Source organism: Mustela nigripes, chromosome 7 (assembly GCF_022355385.1).
Source record: "Mustela nigripes isolate SB6536 chromosome 7, MUSNIG.SB6536, whole genome shotgun sequence".
NCBI lineage: Eukaryota > Metazoa > Chordata > Mammalia > Carnivora > Mustelidae > Mustela > Mustela nigripes.
The window spans coordinates 61,530,405-61,550,224 of NC_081563.1; the positions used below are offsets into that span (position 1 = coordinate 61,530,405).

Sequence of the window (19,820 nt, forward strand, 5' to 3'; positions counted from 1 at the left end):
ACAGAGGGATCTTTGGCCAAGGAGGTGCTCCTGGACCCGGGGTTCAGCCTTCCTAACGGCACTGATCGATCGCCCTCTCTGGAGACTTGACACAGAGTAGCATCCAGACCCCAGCCTTCGGGGACCCCAGCCCCAGGGTCCATTTTCTGATCCCTTCTCAGGATGCTGGCATCGCCTTCACCCCAGGACACCAAGCACAGACAACCAGCCTGCAAAAATGTGTCAGGAAAGGGAGCCCTAGAGACCCGACCGCCTGCTTGGAATGCAGGCGATGGAAAAGGACCGCAAACCAAACCTACATTAATATCGCTGAAAGCTTGGAAGTGGTTTCAACAAGTAACACTCTCTCCCCTGTGAGTCTGTAGAAGACGGATGGAGATCAAAACACTCACTTTATTCCAAATAAAGGTGATCAGAGGCCGTGGGTTTGGGTTTGCTCCAAGGCGCTCTCTCTCCAGACCAAGCCACTGCAGGCCCAGAGAAGCCCCTCAGTGAGCACGGCCAGACTGGCCAGACCGATCAAGAGGGCTTGAGCCCTGGGGAGCCAGGCGGTGCTCTGTTCCTTCCCCGTGTTGACTGAGCACATGAGCCTCCCCCTCCTTGTATCTGTAGTTGGAGAACCCCTCTCACGAGGCCAGCTGCCCCCTAACAAATATTTCTGAACAGAACCCTGCCACACCGTGAAATCTGGACATCCAGACAAGGCCTCCCTCCTGGACTCCAGGCCAGTATTTCTCACCGTCCACTCTTCTGGTCCACTGTACCCTCCCAGGACCCATCTCCCTGCCTCTGCCTCTCCCATCCCCAGGTTGGGGGGGGGGTGTGTTCTGCCCCCATCTCCAGCTTCTTCTACCTTTTCCTGAAAATGCTCCCAGTACTCCCTTCACACACCTTTACAGCAACAGCTGATCTCCAGAACCTTCGTCCTTTGCACTTGAGGTTTTCTCCTGCTGCCCTCTCACCGCCCCCAGCTTGCTGCCTGCCTGGACAACTCCTAACTGCCCTGCAACATTCATCCAAGTGTAACCAAGACCTCAGCCAGCTTCCCTGCTAGTCTGCAGTGTCCTTCCGCATAGGGACAAGTTTAATTCTTGTGTGTGTCCTAGATGCCTAGTTCGATGCCTAGTGAATATCAGGGTCTCTGTAAATATTGAGAAGTGAGCGGAGTCCTGGCTGCTGTCTCCCACTGGCCCCATCAGTTGAGCCTTGTCAAACCAATGTCCTCCTGCCTTCCCTCCTTCCCCCGTTCCCCATCCCCTTCACCTGGTGACCTTGTTGCTGCTAATGGGCTCAGAGCTCACAGGGAATTTAGTGGTGCTTTCCCTCTGGTGTGCTTAGCGGGAGGCAGGCCCAGCGGGTGTCTTGTCTCTGCAGACAGTGAGTGGGCCTCGCTGGAGGAGCTGCAGCTTGGTGCAACCTCAGGGCCTCCTGCAAATCAGACTCACTCGCCTTCACTTCCTGTGCTCAAGGAGATGAGATACAGCCTAATCAACGACGATTGTTTCTTCTTGTCTTCATGTTTGAAACTACCAAGTACCAGTTGCCATCCTAGTGGGTGGCTTTCAGAAATCCCCTCTTTTCTGGTGTTTGGCTTCTTGTGAGTTTCAAGAAACCAATCTATTTGGAAAGAACCTGCACTTAGAAGTTCTTTGAATTGCTGAGAAGCCCGGGCAGGAAGTGACTTGGGATCCGGCTTAGACGGGCTGGCCTCACTCTCTCCCCTAGGGAGGTGGGAGTAATGAGGAGGGTTAGGGGCATCTGGGGTTGTGTGTGACTTTAGAGCCCTGCTGTGGCTGGCTTTACAGCTGCAGTCCGATCTGAAGTCAGAGGAAGGTTGTTGAGGCCTTCCTCAACAGGGCTGGACGCAGGGCAAGTGCCCCCTCTCTGCTGGGCACTCTGGGCCCTGGGCTGGCAGGGCCGGCCTTAATGGGCTCTCCTCTCAGCCTGACCTGTGCCCACCCGGAAGCAGACTAAAGGTCACGCGTGTAAAACTCCATCAGAATTAAATGCGTCTTACACACTTTCTCCAAATAAAACGGCTGTTGTGAGAAATATTTTTGGAGATGGGCTTGGTGGCCCAGCAGGGACCACTTACCCCACATCATTGCATGGGAGGGAGAGATCTAGTACCTTCGTTGGCTGGGGAGACCAGCAGTGGCTTTCTTCCTGGATTCTTCTGTTGTGTTTTTAGGAGAAGAAGGTGCCCACTGGGGGACCAGACACCATGCATAGTGGCTTGTTGTGTTATTCTGCATAACCCTCCTCATGCTTCACAGGTTTTTGTTTGTGTTACTCAACTCCTCTATGTGCCAGGAGCATCTGGTTTGTCTCTCTCAGTCCATTTAGGAACTCTTTGAGGTAAGTTCTATTTTAATCCCCATTTTTTCAAGAGAGAGAATAGGCCCAGAGAAATGAAGTGATTTTCACAGCTTCTCACACTTACGTCAGTGAGAGCTGGATTCTGAGCCGAGCCGTCTGACCACAGAGTCTCCTAACTGCTTCCCTCTACTTCATCTCCTGTGAAGTAGGTACTGATATTCCCACCTCACCCATGAGTAACCTGGAACCCAAAGAGTTTTAGCAACTTGCCCAAGGTCCCACACACAGTCGGAGGCAGAGCAGAAGTCTGTTCCAAAGCCCACAACGTTCTCTTACTGCATGCAGGTTAGAAGGTCACCAAATTCTGTCCGTCTTCCTTTTAAGAAACGAAGAAAGTCCTCCTTCTCCTTCTTCCCCATTCCTGATTTCTGCTCCCCAGAGGGAGCTGTTTGCAACTTTTTAAGACTTTTCTCCTGTTATTTCTAAATCCTATGCCTACAGTATTCTAGACTTTTCAGTTTTAGGAATTACCTACTTACTACCGCCAAAGGTGAGGATGTCACCGTCTTCTACCCACTCCCCCCTACCTCACCCCGCTTCTCAGTGTCGATAGAACTGGGGGCTAGTTCAGTGTTCTCTGTTGATACTATTAGGACTATGAATATTCACAACAGAGCCCTGTGATATAGTCCAGTCACATTTCATTTTCATTTAGCTTTTTCATTTCCCTGAAACTAATGTGTCATTTTAAAAAGTTTACTTGATTGTTCTCCACCTCTCAGAGCAATGTTCGCCTCCTCTATGGATGAGCCTATCAGATAAACCTTCATTTTCATTTTTTTCTTTTCTTACTGATAGTTCTCCTGGATCCCTTTTCTTTCTGCTCCAACCTAGACTGATGGCTTAGGAAGGCTACACGGATGTTATTCTGGGAGAACGTGTCCATCTCTCCCATTGTAGAGCCTTGCCAGTCTGCTGGAATACATTCATGTTGCAGCTTCCCTGTGAGGTTTGAAGGGCAAGTGTCTCAGATGGGTGAATACAAACAGAGCAGGGTTGAGTGTCACTTATACCGATGGAAGTGGCTGAGCGGGGCTAGAACTGGGCTTTCCTGCCTTGGCTGTGGGCTCCCTGCAGCCTGGCACAGATGACCATTATTGCTGCTGGCCAGGCAAACCTCAAAAGTTCCAGACTTGGGGTTCCTGGGGGGGCTCAGTCGGGTAAGTGTCCAACTCTTGGTTTCAGCTCAGGTCGTGATCTCAGTGTCTGGGGATGATCGAGCCCCAACTCAGGCTCTCTGCTCCGCAAGGAGGCGGAGAGTTGATCCATACCTCCACCTAACTTCTTCCATAAGCGGGAGATAAAGTTGAACACTAGTCTCTGAGTCATGCTTCCTGAGTCTGCCAATTAAGAGTTATGCAATTTGGAGCTAGCTGCGTAATCTCTCAAAGCCTCAATGTCCTCATTTGTAAAATATCGAACAGTGCTACCTCATAGGATCACCGCAAAGATTAAACTCCATTAATTTTTTTTAAAAGATTTTATTTTTATTTATTTGACAGACAAAGATCACAAGTAGGCAGAAAGGCAGGCAGAGAGAGAAGGGAAGCAGGCTCCCTGCTGAGCAGAGAGCCTGATGTAGGGCTCAATCTCCATAACCTGAGGGGAAGGCAGAGACTTTAACCTGCTGAGACACCCAGGCGCCCCAAACTCCATTAATATTTTAAAAGGCATATCCTAAATACTTACAAAATGTACAACACTCTCATAATAATGGTTTGGAATTTCTCAGAAGATAGTAATGCTTTTACTATTTAATCCCCAGTCTCTTATATCCTTGATTTCCTGGTCTGTGTTGGGATATTATATGACAGCTGTGTACAATAGAATGTTTTGGTTTTTGTTTTTTTTTTTTTCCTGCCGAAGGGGTATTTATTTTTACTGAAGTATAGTTTGACACACGATGTTACATTAGTTTCGGGTGTACAAGATAGTAATCGGACAAGTCTGTATGTTACACTACACAACACGTACAGCTACCATCTGTCACCACTCATCACTCCCTTACATTAACTATACTCCTTATGTTATACTTTTGATCTCTGTGACTTACTCATTTCATAACCGGAAGCCTGGACCTCCCACTCCCCTTCACCCACTTTTGCCCACTCCCACCCCTTCCCCTCTCACAACTACCAGTTCTCTGTAGTTATGGTTTCTTTCTTCTTTTCTGTTTTTTTTTTTCTAAGATTCCACGTATAAGTGAAATCATGCGGTATTTGCCTCTCTCTGCCTGAGTTATTTTGTTTAACATAATACCCTCTAGATTCCGTCCATGTTGTTATGAATGGCAAGATTTCATTAATTTTTATGGCTGAGTAATATTCCATTATCTATATCTTTGTGTGTATGTGTAATTTCACATCTTCTTCTTCCATCTATCAGTGGACACTTGGGTTGTTTCCAGAGTGGTTTATTGTAAATAATGCTACAGTAAACATAGGGGTGCATATACTGAACTAGTGTTTTCATTTTCTTTGGATAAATGTCCAGTAGTGCAATTACTAGGTAGTTCTCTTGGTATATGGTATATATATTACAATATATATGGTAGTTCCATTTTATGTTTTTGAGGAATCTCCAACTGTTCTCTTCAGTGGCTGCACCAGTTTGCATTCCCACCAAGAGTACACAAGTGTTCCTTTCTCTGCCCACATCCTTGTCAACATTTGTTTTTTGTGTTTTTTGGTTTAGCCATTCTGATAGGTATGAAGTGACATCTCATGGTAGTTTTGATTTGCAATTCTCTGATGATGAGTGATGCTGAGCATCTTTTCAAGTGTCTGTGAAGTCTGTATGTCTTCTTTGGGAAAATGCCTCTTTGGGTGCTCTGCCCATTTTTAAACCATTTTTAAATTGAATCAGTTTAGTTTTTTTTTTTTTTTTTAAATACTTTGACAGAGAGAGAGAGAACACAGCCAGAGGGAGAAGCAGGCTCCCCACTGAGCAAGGCAGCCCACGTGGGGCTTGATCCTAGGACCCTGGGCCCATGACCTGAGCCCAAGGCAGACACCTAATGACTGAGCCACTCAGGAGCCCTGAATTAGTACCCCCCCCACACACTTTGGTATTAAGTTGTATAAGTTTTTTATATATATTGGATATTAACCCCTTATCGGGTGTATCATTTGCAAATAACTTCTCACATTTCATAGGCTGCCTTTTTGTTTTGTTGATGGTTTCCTGTGTAAAGACTTTAGTTTGGTGTGGTCCCCTTACTTTATTTTTGCTTTTTTATTTTTCTTGCCCAAGGAGACATATCTGAAAAATGTTGCTAAGGCTGACGTCCAAGAGATTTGACTGCTGTCTGTTTTTTTCTGGATTTATGGCTTCAGGTCTAATATTTAGACTTTTTTTTTTTTTTTTTAAAGATTTTACTTATTTGACAGATCACAAGTCGGCAGAGAGGCAGGCAGAGAGAGAGGGAAGCAGGCTCCCCGCTGAGCAGAGAGCCTGATGCAGGGCTTGATCCCAGAACCCTGGGATCACGACCGGAGCCAAAGGCAGAGGCTCTAACCCACTGAGTCACCCAGGCGCCCCTCACATTTAGACTTTTAATCCATTTTGAGTTTATTTTTGTGTATGGTGTAAGAAAGTGGTTCAGATTCAATTTTTTTGGCATGTAGCTGTCCAGTTTTCCCAGCATCATATAACAGAACTTTTTAAACTGGTAACTTATACACCTTACTTGAGTGACTCTTGGTTTATAAGGTATGTTTGTCCTTCATTTTACCCCAGTCCACCCTCCAGGGACTGAAGGCAGTCCTTGGCCAGGTGAGGTCAACTGACCAATACTGAAGTAAATACCAACCAGATGTCTCAATTCTTACTCTGAGTTTTAACTTCTATATTTTTTTCTTTATTATCAATTTGATATAAAGATTTTTGGGGGAGGGTAAGATTTTTTCCTTGGGAGAAATGAGTATCTGTACTTCACCTACTTCTCCCATGACTTATGCCGTCCTTTCAGTACTATTTTGCTAGAACAGTTTGCATCCTAGTACGGATAGACTGAATAAAGAAAGTTGATACAAGTTTGAAATAAACTTCTGGGGGTGCCTGGGTGGTTCAGTTGTTAAGCGTCTGCCTTCAGCTCAGGTCATGATCCCAGGGTCCTGGGATCAAGCCCCAGTGTTAGGCTCTTTGTGCAGCGGGAATCCTGCTTCTCCCCCTCTCACCAACGCCCGCCCCCTTTGTTCCCTCTCTCGCTATGTCTCTGTCAAATAAATAAATAAAATCTTAAAAAAAAAAAAAAAAGAAACGACTGTTTGGATAGAGAACACCTTATGCAATATATTTCAAACCGTAGATCTTGACTCAGGAGAGGTCATGAATCTTTAGTGAAATCACCATTAGCACTTCAAAATAACCATGCTACACTTGGTAAGGAAAGCATTTTTGTGTGTGAAATTTAATTATAAAATGTGCATACACACATATCAAAATTATATATACATATATACACACATTGATGTATATATGTATACATGTGCTGGCTTGCAATATAAAATGTTATTTCTCACTAAGTGTTACAGTTGAAATGGTTTGTAAAATGTGTGTTAATGATTTTCACTGAATTTTGTTTGCCTCTAAAACTTAGATCATCAGGTCTCCTAGATAATCTTAATCAAATTAAAAAACAAAACAAAGCCAACCAAACAGGACCTTGTTCTCTTCTTGAACATCTGAGCAACACTACATAAAGATTCTTGGGTAAATGTTACTACTCTCAAACCTACAACCTCTTCAGGGGAAACAACTGAATATGAAAGTTAGAATAACTGAAATATTGAAAGGTGAAAGTAACATGTTAGGATGGTAGAATGATTTACTCTGGCCAGGTTATCAGAAGGCTTTGTGCAGCCATTAGGCCCCAAAAGTCAGCAGTGGGGAGACGGCAAGTAAGGGTTTAGAAGTATGCTATTTTGGGGACCATATAGTTGGAAAGGTAATTTTTAGAACATGTGCTTTAAAAGCAGTACATTTTATTTTACCTTAATAACTTCGTGCATTGGGATCCATAAAGCACCTAATTTACTTTAAAACATTTCAGCATGAAACAAAAAAACAAAACTATTTCGGCATAGTGTGATAATTCTGTTAAAGTTCTAGAAGCCCCTCTGTTATCCATAGCTCAATATATACAGGAGGCTTTGCTAATTAGCTTAATGTCAAATGTGTTTCTATCGGAGCCATGAATGGCTAGCTAATAATCTTAAATGATGTAGACACAGGTTATTTGCGAATTCAGTACTAGTATTCAAGATACGTGGATTGGCTAAAAACAAATCACTGTTAAATTAACAGGAATGTAGTACTCTGTAACTTGTACTTTTGTGGACAGTACCCAAGGCCTGCTTGCTAAATGCACCTCTGTCCAGACATTAATAGAGAATTCTGGTTGCCTTTTGTGGGTAAGTGACAGATTTTGCCCCTGTACTCAAGGAAGATGACACCATGTGATACTGCTTGCTAATGTTTAATGTTTGTGATACAAATTGAGTATGAGCTTTGCTTTCATATTAAGCAGATACTGGATACCATTATCTGCTAAAAAGAGTCTGGGTGATAAATGACCAAATTGGCTATCAGTTTTTTGAGAAATAACTAAGGTTATCTTGAGTTACTCCCCAATAATACCAATCAACACCTATTTAGCAAAGCAAGTTTATTTGATTACTTATTCCAGATAAGCGAGGCTTGTGTGTACAACTAAGACAATCCAAATAAAAGGCAGGAAATATTAATATGAACTACACAAAGAACTATCTAGAAAGGAACAGCGGCTGCAGCATTCATTTTACATAATACTGTGGAATGATGTAGCACCATGTACCTCAAAGATCTCCTAAGTACTTTATAAGGTAATTTCATAAGTCTTTGCGAAAATGCATCAGTAGCTTAAAAACTGTAGTAAGTCTGATGATAATATTCTGTTCAACTAACCTCAAATATAAAATCTTATCAGAAAAATCCAGAAAAACCTGGGAATTTGGGAAGGATCTGATCTTGTACAATTCTTTTTAAAAAATTCAAAGGAATTTATTAAGACCTGTTTTCTTTCATCATTTGCACTACTTACCACTATCATCATGACCTAAATTCTAAGTTCTGGGAGATTTAATAGGTAGTTATTTACACACACACACATACACACACCATTTTTTAAAACTAAAGTTCTATTTATTGGTCTGTTCAATCCGTTCTGCTCTAACCATAAACATGAAGGAACAAGAGAGAACTTTAATGCTACTGAAATAAAAGGATAAAGATCCTTAATGATTCTAATTATCATTCTAAACTATTCTAGTCTGATCAATCTTAGGCTGAAATTTGTTGAAGTTTGACCCTGTTAATCTAAGTAAACATGAGGACATTTATAAATTCAATAGTATTTTTTAAAATACTGATTAAGGTTCATCTGTAATATATAAAGAAACTCAAGAGAGAAATTTGGTGTTCCAGAATCCTCCAACAGCCCACTTTACTAGTTAGAGCCATAGTATATTTTTAGAAATGTACCACAGAAAAATCTTATGGAAAAAAAACCTCAGAGTCTGGGATTATTCAATCTTGCAAAGCTATGGAATCTAACAATGCCCCATCACCCCCGCCCCTTTTTTTAAGGGGTCATGAACCACTTTGAAAAGCTGATAAAATTTATGAATCTCCCTCCCCACAAAAATGCATATAAACTAAAATTTCTAATAGACATTTAAAAAGGATTCCTCCCAAAGGCCCATGATCCCCAAGTTAGGAATTCCTACTTCAAAGCTGAGGAACACAGAATAAGGTTAGCCCAAGTGGCCACTGTCCATCTTCACTTTATTGCTACTGTAGTCAAGTAAGCATTTTAATAATGTTACTAGATTGTTGCCTTAAGACACTCATTGTAAGCACCAATAGTCTTTTAAAATTCATTCTGCTGTCCCAGTTTTACAAGGTTTTAAGCCAGGTACCCCCTCAGATGAGTTAAGTCCCTCAGATTTAAGCTAGTAGACAATTATTTTCCTCTGATAAATACTATTCTTCAGAGCCAGTCCTGAACTCTAAGATTAAAATTTAATACCCTCATGAAAATGAACATGTCTACATACTGGAAATTATTTTGACTTTATAAAATATATTTCTAGGTATAGTTTCAAACTCGTAGTCACATTTACTTAGTGCCTCTGAACATAATATACAATCCCAGAGCCCCTTTATTTACTTGGAACCAATACAGCGGAGCTCTCCTACTACGGTCAAAAATGTACTGAAAGTCCTACCTCCTGTTTAGGATAGGAAACACTTCATTTCTGACCAAACCCACCATCTCAAAAAGCATCTCATCAACTCCCCAGTTACCAAACAGTTGAAGAATGAGATCTTTGAGGTGTTTAACACAGAACCATTTGGCTAGGTTTCAACCCCATGCTGAATGGACCTTTAAAACAAGAGAAAAGGTGATACTGGGGTTCTTGGTTAGGCTTGTAGCTTTCTTATTAAACACTCTAAAGAATTTGTTAAAAAAAAAAAAAGGAGGGTAAACAGAATTTCTTAGAGACCCTGAAGACTGATAATCAAAGGGGAAAATATGTAGATATTAAACAGAGAAATGCAAACATATCACATATATAAAATTTACTCCAATCTTAAGAATTTTTCAAAGTCTGAAGTCAGGTGACAGTTATTAGTCCTTTCATAACCATTTACTTTTGCTTAAGGAGTATTTATGGAATAAATATTAGAATATCTGAAGAGAGGAAAAGAGTCAGCTAAAAGAACTTTCCTAATGAGCTACACCTTGACTTACAGGATTTCATTCTTGTCTTTTGCTATGTAAAAAGTGAATAATGGAACAATCATTACTTCTTCCTTGCTCTTCTAAGTTTTCCTTTTAAGAGTTAAAAGCTAGAATTTCCATTTCAGCAACCTAGGGATCAGGGAACAGGTAAGGGTGAAGGATACTGATCTATCAGAATTCCAAGCATTTCAACTCAGTGGTAAGGGGCCTGCAAGAGATTACAGATTATTACTCCTTGGGCTAAGTGAGTCCCACAAGTCCTATAAAATATATAACCGAGTATTTTCCCTGCACTATTCAAATGTACCATTTTGTGTCTTTCCTACCAGAACCTACTAAATTGCCGAGTGACAGTTGAAGAAGGTAATAAATACTAGCATTCCTGGCTGTGCAATCTATACATTTAAGAATAATTCAAGCATAATCCATATTTAAAAAATTAGACTAAAGAGAGACAGTAAAGGTTTTAAAGTTTTCTCTTTGAAAAGATGGTATCTTACAGTACATACAAAAATACTCTGAAAATACATACGACTTCATTTACAAAACACTGAATCAACATATTACAAGAATTACATGGTTATGGATTTTAATAAACTGAGCATGCGTTCATGAAACTTAAAAAATATTAAGAAATGCATTGAAAAAAGCAGTGTAAAAAAAGACAACTCATACAGTTAAATAAAAATTACAAAGGTCCTGAGCCAATTAATGGTTGGTAACAATGTCATTCAAAAATGCCTTTAGGTTTCAGTAAAATCCACTGCTTATTTCTGCATGCCTAGTCCATGAAGAAACTGTTTGAAGTTGTGGGGTAAGTAATGGTCAAGAATTACCATGCCAAGTTATTTTTACACCTTAAAAATACAATTTTGCCATACTTCAAGGTATCTTATTGTTGGTGCTGGAATGAGTTGCTCCTCAGTAAAAAATACCAGTCAACTAACAAGAATGGCATGAGCTAGGATATGTAACAATTTTACCATTCATATACTGACTTTCAGTATCTTGGTTATATTCTGATTCTTTATAAAGATGCATTTCAAAGGCCTCCATGGGAGGCAAAATACAGAGAATTTATGGTGCCCAACTCTTAATGTAATCACTGGACTAATCCTCCCTGGTAACTATGCAACACTTGGATAGAAAGGCACACAAAAAAAATAGAAATTTAAATATTCCATGTGCCATTCTGGAAAAAAAATAATTTAAATCAACAGAATAGACAATAAGTACATCTACACAAATGAAAAAAGCAGAAAAGATACCTCACATTCATTTATCTCAGGTTTCACAAAGTGGCTTCAATGCTAAAGTAAATGTGTTAACATTTGGAAAATTACAAGACAATTTTTTTTGTTTCGTTTTCAACTTTTTCAGTACTATACAATGATTATAACATAAGACTTAAAAAAAAAAAAAAAAAAAAAGAAAGAAAGAAAAAGTTCAGGACTTGTTTTATCCGTGTCCAAAGAGCCAAGAACTGGTTCCCACAACAGAGAAACAAGCATCGAAAGTTAAGGCAGTAAAACCTCCAACGCAAAGCCGTAATATTGTAGATGACAATTTGATAGCAGGTGATCCTCACAGAAGTGCATGTAGCAATCAATGAGAGAATGCTACGGCATCTGCAGGTCAAAGTGTGAGAGTTCAAAAACCACTTCAAGGTCGTTAGTCCGATGACTGAAACTTTCACCTTATTTTATGTATGACAGCCACATCTATTTTAAAGAGTGGCTGCATCTATGCCACTAAATGATTGCATATTCACTTAAGTAAGGAGGCACTGCTTTTACCGATTAAGGGTCAGTCGAATGGAATTTTTGATGACTCGGATGTTATTTGCTGGAACCGGAGATGATGAATCTGGTAGTTCTTTACTGGGTAGTCTCTATTAGAAAAGGACAGAAACAAAGAAGAAAAAGCAAATATATATTATCAAGTCCCAACTAGTAAATCAGTCACAAAACTGAGTTTTCCTCCATATCCCTTAGGCTCTTAAACACTCACTTATGTGTTGGATATTTTCTTCCAACATTCACAGACACTTCCTTGTTTGGGGGACTTTTTTTTAAATAGAGTTGGAGGTGAAGAGCAGAGGTACGGAGAAAAGGTGCAAGTGGGAGGAGTGTATGTATAGGAAAAAGGACTTTGTTAAATTACTTGCCCCTTCTGGATTGAGAAATGCAAAAGAACATGATCCTCCTCAAAGAGCAGGGTCACTAAGCAGGAAACTCTTGGGGTGCTAAGTGAAAAATGGGTATTACAGAGGAAAACTGGATATCCAGTTAATTTCTGTAATACATTCATGGAGAAAAACACTGTAAACCCTACTTGTGAGATACTTAAGTTTTCAGGACTTTGTAGCCAGACCAGGTTTTTTCTGGGATGGTGAGATTCAGAGGCGTCTAGATGAGGGGGTCGAGGATACTAAAATGATTACACAATGAAGGCCAATGCTGAGCAACTGAGACAGAGACCTCTAAATACAGAGAGCTGTGTGATGGCAGCAGTATGTGAGTTAATTCCCCTCCTATGTTACATTAGCTAAACCTACATCCTACCCACATCCATTCAAAAAACATGAAAAATGTCTGACATACATAAAAGAGGACAATGAAGACTTCAATACCACAACCAAGACTCAGACATTAAAATTTTGCTACATTTGTTAGGTCTATACCCTTGCCCTTTATACTGGAAATATTTTAAATCCAGACCCAGGCATGTTATTTCATGCTTTTATACTTAATACCCACATCAAACTTTTTTCTTCCATTATATATAATTACACATCCATTTTTTTGGTAATCTACTCTTTATGTTAAAAGAAATTTTATGACTTCTACAACTATTAGGAAGTATGATACTTTGTTTGTTTTAAAATGCCCAATACATGGGGTGCCTGGGTGGCTCAGTGGGTTACAGCCTCTGCCTTCCACTCAGGTCATGATCCCAGGGTTCTGGGTTCGAGCCCTGCGTCGGGCTCTCTGCTCAGCAGGGAGCCTGCTTCCCTTCCTCTCTCTGCCTGCCTCTCTGTCTACTTGTAATCTCTGTCAAATAAATAAAATCTTAAAAAAAAATGAATAAAATAAATAAAATGGCCAATACATCATGAGGTACCTGGCAGGGTGAAAGTTGACTGTTGACAAGTACATTACTCTTTAACGGGGTGAAAACAAGCCATTTTTTTTCACTGTGAACTCTCAGAGAAGAGCTGTCTCTGAACACATGAACACACACACACAGCTGATTTTTGAGCACCTGCTTATTAACTTACCATGCTTAATAACAGCATGTTATTAGTTTCAGTGGTAATTCTTTGAAAAATAAATTTTTAAATTGAGATTTAGGGACTCTTTAGCTCATGTTTTAAAGATACTTACTATGAATACTGATACATTTGGCTCTTCCAAAATATTAATAAGTACCAAGCCTAAGTTTTAATAGTAAGCAGTGATGTACAACAAAAATATACCATCAAGTGTTGGTAAGCAATTACTATGCTGAGCACTAAACTTCTTTAAAAATAAAGGCTAAATAAGTAATGAAGTCTTAAACTACCTCCTCTTTTCCTCCCTTCTGAGATACATATATTTAATGACCAGACACTGTTTGCAATTCCACCCCAACTCCCAACTATACTGCTGATCTTTGAGGACAGGGACAAAATCTTATCCTGTTGTCTCACTCAGTACAAGGATCATAAGCTTTTTGTAACTGTAGAAAGATTACCTATGAATAAGACTTTGTTACCTTTTTGCGTGATGTATCAATTGTTGGAATAGGCATGCATTCTCCTCCAATGGCATCCTAAAAACAAAATTATATTCAAATGAAAACTTTCTTTCCTTTGTACGCTTATTTCTACCCACAAAAAACACAACCCAAACTTCACAGACCTGTCTGATCCTCTTTCAAATGCAGTACTTTTCCTGATACATAGCTCTCTGAAAATATTTTGAGGCACATTATTAATACACTTACCATTGCTTTTCTTTTTCGATCTTCAGGAGCACGTGATTCCTTAAACGTTGATTCAAGCCGAATAAACTAAAATATAAACGTTAAGATGAATTGCGACTATTACCTACAAAAACCATATAATCTATATAAGCTGAGAAACTAGTGACAAGGCTTTCGTCAAAAATATTGCAAACAAGGGCTGGTGAGGGAAAAGAATTTAAATTAGACTAAATTCAGCTGCTGCCATTAACTTCTGGAGTGATCTTTTTGGTTAACTCAAAGCAGATGGTAACAAAGTAGTCTTACCACCACCTACTGGAGGCAGAAGACCTCAACATTTTAACCTAATAAATATCATTAGTTACCAACAGTGACCTCTGGGTAAGTCAAGGAGAAACTCAGACCAATCAGTCAAGATCTATTAGATCTATTACTAATTTCAATTTAGGACGAACAATCAGTATTATTCCTTTAAGGTTTGGGCAAATATTCTTTTTAGACAGTCCTAAGGAGCACTAAGCTATGGAGAATTGTTAATTTCTCTAGTGCTAGTTTAACTTCAAACAAACAAACAATAAAAGAACTACAGAATTACCAGTAAGGTTGTAGCTTTACCTTTTCTATGTCTTTCAACCTCTTAGAAGACCCATCTATAGATGGCGAACGGGATCTCTTGTGTGTAACATTCTTAGCTGACATTCCATTAAGATGTGGCTGTCCCTGGGCAGGGTTGTGGGGTGTCGGGATTCTAGGAATGACATTTCGTCCCACTACAGTAGGAATGGTGCACACAGCTGGGGGTGATACAGCTTTTACTGCAGAATCAACTTCTGAAAAGGAAAGAAAAATTCTAGTCCTTAAATGTATATGTAGTAGTAAAATAATTACTAACACAAGTACAGATACCTACTTGCACCAATGACTGGGATAGATAGTCCTTGTGCTGGCGGGACACTCAGTGGCTTTTCCACAATGACAGCAGCAGGCTCAGCATTACTCCTATTAAAAGTTTTGAATTACCATTGAATAATCTGTGTTACTTATTGAAAACACTTAACATTCAGGATTATTTCTTCAAGTACTTCCACTTTAACATTTCATTGGAGGATGAGAAAAGGGGAAGAAAGGCAGAGGACCAAGTAAAAAGTGAGAAAAGAGAAAAACCTGTGCATTTCTGTGTACTGATCTAATCCTATATCTTCATAAGCCTACCCCATGTCCCAAGGATTACAACAAATTGCCAAGTATTTCTAGCCAGAAAGTGACTAGCATTTGGTAAAATAAAATATATTAACAAGATATTTAGCTAAAGGTACAGAAAAGTTTACATCATCCCCAAACTGAAGACTGAAAATTCTGAAAGACAGACCTTTCTGTTTCTCCTGAAGGAGGAACGTCAGGCTTGGAAGGTTTGTTTGTAGACACTGGGGAATTAAAAGGTGTTCCATTATCAGTGTCCCTGGAGCTATCCAAACAATTGCTATCTAGAGATGATCTTTTGGATTGTGGTCCACTTGAACTTCGACTAACATCAGAAAGACTTTGCTGGAAGAGGGGAAAGCAGTTAGGATTTCAAAAAGCAAATGAAAATAATTAGTGGTTTCAATTCAGAAGTACATAAAATGAATTAGCTTTTGTGACTAATAAAGGAGGGATTTTAGTTCTTGATTGAATAGTACCTTTCTTTCCTTTTTTCTCAATAGGTTTGGGAGGCTATTATAAATGCAAATCTAGTCCTAGGATCATGTGTCTGAGTGGAACCATACACTGGAAAGTTAAGATTACAAACTCACCTTTTTCTTCTTTTGAAGAATCTCTGCTGGAAGGTAGTGATGAAGCTGCTTTTTTTTAACATGAGTTGCTTCAATTTTCATTCCTTCCTTTAGCATGTTTATATTATTTGCCTGTCTGTACACTGTAACAATGTTAATATGTTAAATGGGCAAGTTCTTCCTGAAAGGAAAGGTTTGTTTTCTTTCTCTAAAATGCATTTGGTATCTCCCCATTATCTCACAAACACACATACCCACCCTGCTCAAACAACTATTTCTCAAACATTTTTACCATATCCCAATCCTATTTAAGTACCAATTAGGGGCGCCTGGGTGGCTCAGTTGGTTAAGCATCCAACTCTTTCAGCCTGGGTCATGATCTGAGGGTCCTAAGATTGAGCTTGTGTCAGGTGTGGAGCCTGCTTAAGATTCTCTCTCCCTCCCTGCTCCCTGCTAGTGCACATGTTTATCTAAGTGCGCGCTCTCTCTCTAAAGAAATAAAGTCTTAGAAAAATATAAGAACCAACTAGTTTTCTCATGTCCAACTTCTAAAATTTTCCAATAATTCAATCTCATTAACAAAATAAACCCATGAATTTCTTCCAAATCCTGTTTTCTGTTTTTTTCCCAAAAGACCATCTCTTTCTCATAATTACTTGCCCAAGTCTAAGCTAATCCTTACACTAAATATCCTAGATGCAATTTGAGCTCTTCTCCTCTATGAAGCTTCTTTTACTACACTAATCAGGATGTCAGACTGTCAAGAACTACCTAGAAATACATCCTTATTATACAAGCAGGGAAATGAGGCTCAACAGCCCTGAACAACTTACTGAGACTGAAACACACACTGACCTAGAGTGCCATTTCTAGTGCTTTTCAGATCTTGTAAGAATGTCAGTTTACTAACACACAAATTATGTATGTATGCATAATGTGTAATGTATGTTCAACCATGAATACCAAATTAGATTATAAGCTTACTGAAGACACATATAAGAGGCTTCTTTTGCACAGTAACTACTGTGACATGTGGTAAATTATCTAATCTCTTGGGGGTCTCAGTTATCTTTAGTTTTCTAAAGAAGAACATTCTATAAATCTATAATAAACAGAGCTTCCCAACCTCCTGCTTTTGGAAAAGTGAGCCCAAATTAGAATGGAAAAATTTATGTTTGCATTCCAGATTGCGTATAAAAGCATCACCAGGAGTGCTTGTTCAACTTGAAGATTCTCTGGCTCTACTCCCAGAGTGGGGGACACAGTAGAGCTGATGTGATGTACAGGAATCTGCATTTTCATGATAAATGTGAAAGCTAGTTTAGAAGAATTTAGAAAACTCAGATGAGCCAAGCCAAAAATATTAATAGTATGAATGTACACTATTCCAGATTAAGACAACTCCAAATTTATAAGATACATTAAGATATTCCAGAAAGGTGTCATTAGGGAGCTAAACGTGAAAGACACTCTTTCACTGATTCTGAAACATAATCAGCAAGCTGTACAACTGTTAGTACATGTAAAAAATACAAAAATCATCTTTATGATTGTGCTTCTATCTGTGCAGAATGAGAATAAAAATCACCTGTATGGGTTTTTTTTTTGTTGTTTGTTTCTAAATAGATAATACCATCATTTGGTACAAAACTCAAACAGTTCAGGGCACTGAGTGAAGTCTCCTTGCCCTATCCCCTAGACATACCTGGCCCCTTGACCTAAAGCAACCAGTTCTGTCAGCTTCTCTTTTAAAAACTATATATCCTTCCAGAAGTATTCTATGTATTTATAAGCAAACATGCTCACTAATATGTTATTTATTTATTTTTTTTACTTATTTATAGAAATGGTAGTGCACCATACAGACTGTTTGGCAACATTCCCCCCACTTAATATCTTAGAGATAGTTTCACCATGCCTTTACTTTTTTAAATAGCAGCACAGGTTTTCATAATAGGGATGTACCATATTCATTTAACCAATGAAAAACAGAGTTAGCCAGATCCATAGCAGATACCTAGAGGTTGGCAGATACATGGCAGATACAGCCGAGGTTGAGAACCACAGCTCCATGATGACAAAGTCTTACCTGTATCAGTAAATGACTGTATATCATAGGTCAAGTCTATGTTAACACTTTCTGCATTTTCTACTCTCCGAAAAATTATTCCAAGGAACCACATTGATATGTAATTGTTGCTATAAAATAAAAATTTTAAATTTGTATTAATTTTTTTCACAGTTTTACAGATGTTATTTGGTAATTCAAACTTGGCACCATAAATACAAATTGTAATGGTTTGGCTAAATTCTTAAAACTGACCACAGCAGTACCAATCAGTTATCCTGTGTTGTTATAAAGAGGATTAAATGGCTTTGTAAACTACATACTAAAATTCTACTTAAAGATGCTCCAAATTTTACGATGGATTTTCTGCTGGGGTCTGTGGGCTACCAACACAGCATCTACTAGTTTTAATGCATCACCACTCATGCTCAAATAATGTATCATCCTCCCCCATCAGTGCTAGTTAAATGTCAATCTTACAACTGATCTGAAACCGTGCATATTTTGTTAAATAACATTATCTAAGAAATACAGTACTAAACAATAATTAATAATTAACTTACTCTTTATGATGTTCCTTATTTCCTGGGAATGACTGGGGATTTACATGGGCAAGAGTAATAAATTCATTTCGTTCCAAGTTTCCAACAAGCACACGAATTTTAGATTCCACTAATCCAACCCTGAAATAGAACAGTGAACAAAATTTTTCTTTTTAAATTTGGAAACTACATCTAAGTAACCCAAAAAGCATATTAGCTATGATGCTTTACATGTTCATTAAAAAAATTTAGTCCAATATATTACGGACTGTTTAAAATACCATTTAAGTAAATTATAAGTTACATAGTCAATTTCTGTGTTTCCCCCTTCCCCTTTTAAAAGAACTGCTCTATTCAGTGAATTCCCAATCTAAACTGTTAAGACCATAAAAATAGTCATGATTGGAGCATGAAGAAAAACTGTTGGTTAATCTGGTTCTAAATACTTTTTCACTTTCAACTATTATGTCTATATGCTAAAACTAAGATATGTTTAAATAACATGGGGGGGAAAAGCGCTAATAACTAGCACCTAATTCATGATAAATGTGCTCATATTTTCATAAAATTGGTACTAGATATTACACTTATAAAAGTTTCAGATCAGATACTACTAAAACATGGAAAGTTTCATCAGGTTTCTGCAACTGTTTTCTAAGTGGACTAGTGTCGGTTATATTAACTTACAATAATTTCATTAATTAGAATAACTACAAGGACATTTTTACATTATTCAAACGCTTGAAAAAGCCTATACATTTTAACTGTGTGTGCTTCAACAGCACATATATGGGATGTTGGGTTACTGTTCAGTGTTATCTAAATGAGAGGTTGGCAAACTTTCTAACAAGGGGCAGATAGTAAATATTTTAGGCTTTGTGGGCCAGTTTCTGTTGCAACTATTCAACTCTGCCATATAGCAGGAAAGGGGCCAGACAATATATAAATGAGTAAGCATGGCTCTATTTCAAGAAAACTTTATTTAAAATTTTTAAAGTTCATTTACTTTTTATTTAGGGATCTCTATACCTAACATGGGGCTCAAACTCACAAGCCCAAAATCAAGAGTCACATGCTCATTCGACTGAGCCCCCTCAGGCACCCTCTCAATAAAATTTTATTTTAAAAACACATGGCAAACTAGATTTGGCCCAGACCATAGTTTCCCAATTTCCAATATAGACAAATGAAATTTTTTTTTTTTAAGATTTTATTTATTTATTGAGAGTGAGAGCGCTGTATTCAAGTGGGGGTGAGGGGGAGGGATAAGCAGACTCCACACTGAGCATGCAGCCCAACCAGGGGCT

At 38.9% G+C, this 19,820-nt stretch overlaps 1 protein-coding gene across 1 annotated transcript in view; it reads right to left on the bottom strand.

Moving 5' to 3' along the window:
* Positions 1-10,625: 10,625 nt before the first annotated feature.
* The window catches only part of PAPOLG (poly(A) polymerase gamma), a 29,445-nt gene continuing 20,250 nt past the window's right edge, over positions 10,626-19,820 (bottom strand). The window contains exons 14-23 of the mRNA XM_059406020.1: positions 18,535-18,654; positions 17,993-18,102; positions 15,925-16,046; positions 15,501-15,676; positions 15,042-15,130; positions 14,747-14,961; positions 14,153-14,218; positions 13,922-13,978; positions 11,962-12,056; positions 10,626-11,793 (exon numbers count right to left, since the gene is read on the bottom strand). Of these exons, the coding sequence (XP_059262003.1) occupies positions 11,559-11,793; positions 11,962-12,056; positions 13,922-13,978; positions 14,153-14,218; positions 14,747-14,961; positions 15,042-15,130; positions 15,501-15,676; positions 15,925-16,046; positions 17,993-18,102; positions 18,535-18,654 (1,285 nt within the window). The 3' untranslated portion in view covers positions 10,626-11,558. The remainder of the gene's footprint in view (positions 11,794-11,961; positions 12,057-13,921; positions 13,979-14,152; positions 14,219-14,746; positions 14,962-15,041; positions 15,131-15,500; positions 15,677-15,924; positions 16,047-17,992; positions 18,103-18,534; positions 18,655-19,820) is intronic.